General features: G+C 40.5%; 1 protein-coding gene across 1 annotated transcript in view; it reads left to right on the top strand.

The window, feature by feature from the left end:
• Positions 1–5,334: 5,334 nt before the first annotated feature.
• PKN2 (protein kinase N2) overlaps positions 5,335–9,642 on the top strand; it is a 161,728-nt gene continuing 157,420 nt past the window's right edge. The window contains exon 1 of the mRNA XM_040232372.1: positions 5,335–5,772. Within this exon, the coding sequence (XP_040088306.1) occupies positions 5,725–5,772 (48 nt within the window). The 5' untranslated portion in view covers positions 5,335–5,724. The remainder of the gene's footprint in view (positions 5,773–9,642) is intronic.

Raw genomic sequence — 9,642 nt, 5'->3', positions numbered from 1 at the left:
TTGAAAAATACAAGGTAATAAAAACAGTGTGGCTCACAAAGTAAAGGTTTCTGACCCTTTCCCTGGTTATACAGTTTTTGTCTCATTTCTAAGAGAAAACAGAAGCCTTACCATTTGAATAGCTGACTGTCTGTTTCTTGCCACCAGCCCAGAACACAACAAAAAATAAAGTTCAAGTCTACTAGGATTTTTACTGTAACATTTCTTCTTTCTTAGAAAAGAAAATAGAAGATACTTTCTAATTATTGTTAATTAAAACTATTCTACATGTTTGGTCATTTCTATTTCTTAAAGACTTTATTTTCTTGGACTCCAAAATCACTGCAGACAGTGACGACAGCCATGAAATAAAAAGGCACTTGCTCCTTGGAAGGAAAGCTATGACAAACCTAGACACCTTATTAAAAAGCAGAGCCATCACTCTGCCAACAAAGTTCTGTATAGCCAAAGCTATGGTTTTTCCAGTAGTCATGTACAGATGTGAGTTGGACCATAAAGAAGACTGAAAGCCGAAGAATTGATGCTTTTGAACTGTGCTGTTGAAGACTCAAGAGTCCCTTGGACCGCAAGGAAATCAAACTAATCAATCCTAAAGGAAAGCAACCCTGAATACTCACTGGAAGCACTGTTGCTGAAGCTGAAGCTCCAAAACTCTGGTCACTTGAAACGAAGAGCCGACTCATTGGAAAAGACCTTGATGCTGATGGCAAAAGGAAAAGGGGGTGGCAGAGGATGAGATAGTTAGATAGCATCACCAACTCAACGGACATGAATGTGAGGAAACCTCAGGAGATAGTGGAAGACAGAGAAGCCTGGCATGCTGAAGTCCATGGGGTCATAAAGAATAGGACATGACTTAGTGACTAAATAACAAAACAACTTCTTAAAGACCTTTAAAATATCCATGAAAAAAATTAATAGCTACCTGCATAATTAGTGACACAATTCAGATACTTTTTAGGTCTTTCTTATATGGAAATTAAATTTTAAAAACCCTCTTTTTCATTATTTTTTTTTCCCATTGTTAACAGAAATGAGAACCTAACTTGAGATGAACTGTATTTAGGATTCTCTAAAGACATTTGCAAGTAGGGACTGAATACAACTCATCTGAAGCAACATGATACATGTGTCCATTAAAACTTTTTCAAGTGTGCTTCATTTTGATAAATATATTCCACATTCTATTACTTGTTCTTTCTCCTCACTATTCCCCCCCATCATAGACTGGGATCTGGGTAGTAGTATCTTAAGCTAATTTACTGTTTAAAACACCACATTTTTTAGATTCTCAGGCAGTTTTTATATTGTCTTGACTCTCTTTTGTACTTATTCTCCCCAACATAAACTAATATCAGAAATAATTCCTATAACTTTAAAAACTTTTAATGCTGGTTGCTTACATTTACGTGTGATACTTGAAATTAAAATTACTATCAATACTTGATTTAGCATTGGAAAACATGTAAAGTTTGAAGTCTTTTTCTTTGGTAAAAAATATTAGAGAGACTATAATGTTTTGAGTTCAATTTAAATGAGGAATTTATTTTAAAGTACTTATAGCAGCATGGTGTAGGTTTAAACAAGTACAGGACTGGCAATTAGGAGACTAAGATTCCAATTTCCATCTCTGCCACTAATACTGTTTCCATGCTCCTAATTAGTTAAGTAAATTAAGGCTTTTCTTCTACCTAAAATAAGAATTGGACTCAACATTTTAAGTCTCTTCTAGTTTTAAAATTCCACAGTACTAATAAGTGAACACTTTTATATGTTTATTTTTAAAAAGAATGCTCATTGGCTATCTAACTTGTTACATGGGCATTTTTAAATTACATCATTATTAAGCACTTACTATGTGTGTCAGCTATCTTAAACCCATTCTGGAAAAAAGGCAAAAATAAGCAAAATATATCTCATGCATTTGATGCCACTGAACTGTACACTTAAAGTTAGTTGATATATGTTTATTATACACAGACAATACATATATATATATGTATCAGCTCAGTTCAGTTGCTCAGTCATGTCCGACTCTTTGTGACCCCATGCACTGCAGCATGCCAGGCCTCCCTGTCCATCACTGACTCCTGGAGCTGACTAAAACTCATGTCCATCACAAAGGTGATGCCAACCAACCATCTCATCCTCTGTCATCCCCTTCTCCTCCCGCCTTCAATCTTTCTCAGCATCAGGGTCTTTTGAAACGAGTCAGTTCCTCACAACAGGTAGCCAAAGTATTGGAGTTTCAGCATCAGTCCTTCCAATATTCAGGACTGATCGCCTTTAGGATGGACTGGTTGGATCTCCTTGCAGTCCAAGGGACTCTCAAGAGTCTTCTCCAACACCACAGTTCAAAAGCATCAATTCTTCGGTGCTCAGCTTTTTTCACAGTCCCACTCTCACATCCAACATGACTACTGGAAAAACCATAGCCTTGACTAGATGGACCTCTGTTGGCAAATTAATGTCTCTGCTTTTCAGTATGCAGTCTAGCTTTTCTTCCAAGGAGTTCAGTTCAGTTCAGTCACTCAGTCGTGTCCGACTCTTTGCGACCCCATGAATCACAGCACGCCAGGCCTCCCTGTCCATCACCAACTCCCAGAGTTCACTCAGACTCACGTCCATCGAGTCAGTGATGCCATCCAGCCATCTCATCCTCGGTCATCCCCTTCTCCTCCTGCCCCCAATCCCTCCCAGCATCAGAGTCTTTTCCAATGAGTCAACTCTTTGCATGAGGTGGCCAAAGTACTGGAATTTCAGCATTAGCATCATTCCTTCCAAAGAAATCCCAGGGTTGATCTCCTTCAGAATGGACTGGTTGGATCTCCTTGCAGTCCAAGGGACTCTCAAGAGTCTTCTCCAACACCACAGTTCAAAAGTATCAATTCTTCGGTGCTCAGCCTTCTTCACAGTCCAACTCTCACATCCATACATGACCACTGGGAATACCATAGCCTTGACTAGATGGACCTTAGTCAACAAAGTAATGTCTCTGCTTTTCAATATGCTATCTAGGTGGGTCATAACTTTTCTTCCAAGGAGTAAGCGTCTTTTAATTTCATGGCTGCAGTCACCATCTGCAGTGATTTTGGAGCCCCAAAAAATAAAGTCTGACACTGTTTCCACTGTTTCCCCATCTATTTGCTATGAAGTGATGGGACCAGATGCCATGATCTTCGTTTTCTGAATGTTGAGCTTTAAGCCAACTTTTTCACTCTCCTCTTTCACTTTCATCAAGGGGCTTTTCAGCTCCTCTTCACTTTCTGCCATAAGGGTGGTGTCATCTGCGTATCTGAGGTTATTGATATTTCTCCTGGCAATCTTGATTCCAGCTTGTGTTTCTTCCAGTCCAGCGTTTCTCATGATGTACTCTGCATATAAGTTAAATAAGCAGGGTGACACTACACAGCTTTGACGGACTCGTTTTGAATTCAGTGGGACCCTAACATTTCACGGTTGCCATATAAAATTGCATTACAGTTTTGGATACAAGTTGGTTTCTCCAAAAGACGCACTCACTTTGGGGACAAAGACTTTCTTAATCCTAGCTGTAGCTCCAGGGTCTAGAATGCTGTCTGACTCTTACAGGGAGGACATTCGTTGTGGCTTTTCCAAGTGTTTCATGTATTTTATTTATCATTTTCAACCAATCAATGTACAAAACATGTTGTTACTGTTTAGTTGCTAAATAGTGTCGAAGTCTTTGAGAGCCCATGGACTGTAGCCTGACAGGCTCCTCTCTCCAAAGGATTTCCCAGGCAAGAATACTGGCATGGGTTGCCATTTCCTTCTCTAAGAGCTCCTTCCCACCCAGGGATCAAACCCACATTTCCTGCTTGGCAGGCAGATTTTGGCGAATTCTTTACCCCTGAGCCACCTGGAAAGCCCAATGTATTAAACATGTGATCAGTTTTTAAACTTTTGAAATCCTTATCAGAAAAAATCTTTATCATGTGGAGTTCAGAAAACATCAAAGAACACTAGACCTTCAACAAATGTTTGTAAAACAAATGCATTAGACTTTAGAAGACAAAAAGATGAACTTAAGCCCTAGCATCAGCCCAACAGATCTTACATGCAGCAATAAAAGTTCAGGACAGCATACTTAAAAAGTACGCTAACAAAGCCATCCTTCAAGTAGCTATCTAACTAAACAGTCCCTATCACTTTCCTTAAATAGCTTTTAACAAAGCCAAGGTGTCTCAGTCTCATATAATAAAAGTCACCCAGTTGCCTAGACTATCCATTCACTGCTCAGACAAAAGCTAAGGGTAGGAGATTTCATTGACATTCCTGAATACCATAGTGTCATTTCTTGAACCCAAACTTAAGACTATCTAACTCTAGGTTACTAATAGACAGGTTAGCTTGGATGTTTACTACATCAGGGAAAGCTGGCTTTTTCCCATTCATGAGGGTAAAACCGTCCCACCTCCTTCACTTTAGATTCAGTTAAACAATTCAAGAAACTACCTAATTAAATTCTAAGCTAGCGGAATGCTACAGCCCAAACCATACTGCTAGCGGTAATCGGTCTGCCAATGCAAGAGACTCAAGAGATGCGGTTCGATCCCTGGATTGGGAAGATCCCTCGGAGGAGGAAAAGGCAACACCCTCCTAGTATTCTTGCCTGGAAAATTCCACTGACACAGGAGCCTGGCGGGCGACGGGTCCATGGGATTGCAGAGTCCGACACGACTGAGCACACACACACACACACACACACACACACACACATACTTATACCATAGTGCAGCGCTTGGGAAACGATATCTTTAAAACACCGTGCATTAAAAGTTGCCAAAGGTCGAGAGCCGCTAACACGTCTTGAAATGTACAGACCACACCCAAGTTTCACCAGCTGAGCACCTTACTGGTCGCGGAGCGGCGCAAAGCAGGAGAGAGAGCAAAATGCAAGATTAATCGCTTGGGCTGCGGAATAATCTGTAAGGTTTGAGTCTCGAAACTTTTGGGGTTGTGGAGATTAGAAAGGGGTCCCTTTGCGTTAGGCCTAAACTTGGGCTAGAAAAGAGAAAGGGGCCTGGCGAAAAGAAAAGGAGTAGGCTCCCGACTTCCAGCGTTCTCCGCAGGGCCGTTAAACGCAGCAGGAAAGCGGGCGTGTGTTTTCTTCTTCCATTTCCCGCCTCCCAGGAGACGCGAGCCCAAGTCCGTTCCCCTCCTTTTCACCCCGACAGGGTCCAATGGCAGTCCCTGCCGCGGAGTCGCGTCGGAAGCCATCCCGCCCTTGGGGTCCCTACGCCCCACCTACCCAGCCCGGCGGGAGGCGGTGGCCGTGGCCGTCACGTGACCTGGCTGCCGCCAAGTGAGGCCGCTTTTGCGACGAGGTGACAGCCAAATGGTGCGACAGGAGGAGCTGCCGCCGCGGCCGCACCGCCCTGCACCGAGAGGCTCAAGGCGGCTCCTGGCGTCGCCCAGAGGCAGCGACTGAGCAAAGGAGTCCGGCGCAGACGAGCGGGCGAGCGAGCGAGCGGCGGCGGCGGCGGCGGCGGCGGGCGGCGAGGGGGAGCCCGCTACGAGTACCCTCGCTCCCCGCCGCTCTCCATGAACCTAAGCCGCGCCTCCAGCAGGGGCTGCGCCTCCATGAATCCCTAGGTTTTTTCTTTCTCTCCCCGTTCCTCACCCCCCACCCCTGATCCCGTCCCGCCTTCTCCCTTCGCCGGCAGCGGCTGCGTCCAGGTGCGGAGTTCAGAGCGGATCGCAATGGCGTCCAACCCCGAACAGGGGGAAATTGTGCTCACCGAGCTGCAGGTAAGGGCCGCGGCCCGGGCGCGAGGCGGCGGCGGAGGAGAGAGGGAGGGAGGAGGGTCTGGCTCCGGGTAGGGGGCCGTGCGGAGCCGTGTGGCCGCCGCGCCCCTAGCCCGCTAAGTGCGGAAACTCGGGGATGTCACTCGGGAGCCGCTTCCTTCTGAAGCCAGAACCTCTGGCCCCGCCGGAGCCCTGGCCTGCCACCGCTTTAATTCGACTCTACCCACCAGAGGGACCCCATCTTGCGGCCGAATTCCGCTCTCACCCGTTGCGGGGGCGGCCAGCCCGCTGCCCCCTTGTTAGTGTCAGAGCCGCCCGCGGACACCCCTGGCGCCCCCTCCCTCCTCTTGGCCGGGCCCCGCCCCGCCTTTCCCTCGAACACCGCTCCTTAAACTCCTTTGAATGACTCCCAAGCTGTTTTCTCGTCCCTCCCCTTCCCCTCCGACTCCGCACAAAGAGCGCCCCCATAACTTCCAGCCCCCAGACAAGTTTTTTTTTTCTTTTTTTAAGGAGAAGAAAAAAAAAAAAAAAAAGGGAGGGGGGGGAAAGTATCTCACCAAATGCTTGCTTCATTTCACCAGCCCTCTTCAGGTGACTAGATTTTTTTTCTTTTATCTTGCGGGCTACTCTCTCTCTCTCTCTTTTTTTTTTTTTTTTAAAAACGGATAGATACAGGTCTCCTCAACTACTTCCCTGCTCAGATCCGGAAGCCCTGATGCTGATGCTTTTCAGGCTTTCATTTTCCCTCCTGTTTGAATACCAGAAAAAGAGCTACAGAAGTTGTTTACAAAGGGCAAAGCAGTCGACTCAGGGAAAATGTTGGGCACCACATGCTTGCAGAAGATGAGAACAAAATAGATCTCTTAATTAGTTAAGTCCACGTTGAGTAGCAATATTATTCTTTCCATTTTCCAGCTAAATATTTGATGATGTAGGCATGATTTTTGTTTTTAGATCTCTATGATGTGCGCTACCTTTGTAAAGTTTATTTTTTTACTTTGGAGTGTACCAGAGATGTTTACATCTGGATTAAAGTTTCATGTGCTTGTTCTCTGACTTAAACTTATTTTGGTTTGTTTAAATATAGTCGTTTTCTAGCTACTTGAAGATTGAGATGGAAATAAAGAGAAGAAAAAAATAGCCCAGTTAAACACTGATTTTGTGTGTGTGTGTGTGTGTGTGTGTGTGCGCTGGGCAATTAATTTTTTTGAGAAGGCTTAGTCTAGGCACTCTGAAGGATTGATTCTTGATTTCAGATTTCAGTTGCTTCTACGTTTTTTGCTCTTTAAATATATTTTTTGGTAAAATCCTGTATTAGTTGGTTCATTGTGCATTTAGATGTAAGCTTGATGGCACTGTTGTAATACTTGATATTTCCTCCATAAAAATAGAAATTTCAATAAGGTGTATCAATGCACTTTTGTGAATTTGGCATCCTTTAGAAAAGCACAGCTGAATTTCATATTATTGAACATGTTGCTGTATAGTGTTCTAATTACTCTTAGCTTTTTCTAAGGAGGTCTTACAACATGCCAGTTTGCTAAATGAATGGAATTTGTTTTATTACTTTACATGAGCTTTTGAATTGAAGTTTGAGGCACATTGGAAACGCTTTCCATTATCTAGTCTTGAAATATGAAAGGCATACTAATGACTGAAAAAAACCTTGAAAATGACAGGAGAATTTTCTTTGAGTAGAGTGGCTTCAGAATCATAAAGTATTTGGTATCCTTATTTGTATTTATAGAAAGTTGACGTAAAAGATTCTTACTTTGGCACTGAGTGTGGAAGTATATTTTCATGTATATTAAAATATAAGATGTAGGAACTTTTGATAAGACCGTTTTTTACAGTAACAAGGAAGCATGTTAAATAAATAGGAATATTTAAACATGAGTATTTTAAAAATGGGACCAAACTAGGGGAACATCCAATCTAAAGCTAAACTTTTAAATAAACTAAAATATAACTCCCTCCAGAAAAAGCATAGTTTCTATTAAGTGTTACTGATAGGTTGTCATGAATAGCCAGGGCATTTTTCTTGGTATACTTGACTCTTAGTTCTAATAAAAGTTATTGCATTTGAACTTTATCATGTTTATTAAAATAATTGAGAATAGTATTTATATCAGCACTCAAGATAAACCATGATAAAATTTGCTTCACAAGTATTATGCATCTGTTCAGACATTCTATTATTTCATTGGGTTATAAAGCTAGAATATAGTAACCAAGTATTTATCAAACTTGTTTGGAGAACCAATTTTAAAAACCTTCGAAGTTGTTTGAATTTATTTAAATTGAAAAGTTGTTTAATGTGAGGTTCTGAATGCTTTTCTGCTGTACAGATTTTAAGTATTTAAATAGTAATTTGTGTAGCAAAATTTTAAATTGTTTAGTTGAAAACTGTTACTTTCCCTTATCTTATCTGACTGAAAGTTACATGTTACAGCCTCTTTTAATGAACTTGATATTTATTTAGAAATATTGTATATCCAACTTTTAATAATTTATTTTTCAAATTATATTGCAGAATTTGAAATACTTTACTACTTGAGATGAAACCAATAACTTTTGGTTATGAAAAGACACAGAAAACCTGAAACCAGTCTTGTTAATTACTGTAATATTTATGTATAATGTAATGTTTCTCACTCTTGTTAGTCATTTAGGAGGCTTATTCAGCAAGGAATCATTAATAAAGTATACACAAACTTTGATGGCTGGAGGCTTTAATGTGTAAGGAAGAATATTTGCTGTGGTAAAAACAAAAATAGGCTGTTAAAAAATATAAACTTAGTTGGCAATTTCTAATTAATTATCTCTTATAATTAACTTATGTCCTGTTCCCTTGTTTTTTATTTGAAGTGTAGTGGGAAAATTAGTGAGATACTTTTGTGAAGCCAAAGAAATTAAAGTTTAATACCATGAAAACTGAATTGATGAAAACTATATAAAGAATCTCAAAATGAAAATGTTGGCTACGACAGTAATTTTGTAGAGTGCAGACTCAAATATTGAGTAGCATACTAATAAAATTACCTGGTTGATTATTGGAAATTCATCTTCATCAGAATGGTTAATAAAGTGTTGGGGATCTTAAGTTCCCTTCTCAGCAGAATTTGTTTAGGTAGAGGTGACTTGCTTAAGTGGAAGGTTGAGTTAATTAGTCTTAAATTACAGGGATTCATTTCAAGAAACATTTATTGAGTAGCTCCCAAAGGTATATCAGAGGGAATAAAGATGACAGGATATGGCTTTCACTTTCTACAGGAAAGTACAAAAACATGTCTTGATTATCTGCACTATGTCATACATTGTACTTGGTACCCTGTGTACTTTATATAATCTTGAAAACCATCCAGTAAAGTTAATGTTGTTATTTCCATTTTACAGATCAGGAAACTTAAGTTCAGAAATAGTAAGTCATTCATGTTCACACTGTAAGTCTTGAGTTTGAGTTTGGATTTATATCTTTCCCACTATACCATTTGTAATATGTGGACCCATAAATAAATGTTTTGTATTCTGATGTTGTAAATATGTGAACTTTCTAAAAATTGGCCCAGAATATAGTTAAACAAAGCTAACTTTAACATAAACTTCTCTTTATAACAGGAAAAGTGATTTCCACATTTGGTTAGGTCATTTAACAGTACTTTATTACTGCAAATAAGGTGTAACATTCTATAAAGAATAACAGTACAAATAACCTTTTTTTGCAGGTTTTCTTCTTTTAACAATTACTGTTTCTGATGAAAGTTGTCAAATGTTTGGTCAAAACTTTCCAAAAAATTTCATATTTCTCTGTAGACTGTCCATAAGATAAACTTTGCTTTAAAAATTTAAGCTATGTAACCAGGCTATGCATTT

This window comes from Oryx dammah, unplaced genomic scaffold, assembly GCF_014754425.2.
Source record: "Oryx dammah isolate SB20612 unplaced genomic scaffold, SCBI_Odam_1.1 HiC_scaffold_28, whole genome shotgun sequence".
Classification (NCBI taxonomy): domain Eukaryota; kingdom Metazoa; phylum Chordata; class Mammalia; order Artiodactyla; family Bovidae; genus Oryx; species Oryx dammah.
Note: the sequence above shows the minus strand (reverse complement) of the source record. Positions and strands in the feature narration are given on the sequence as shown.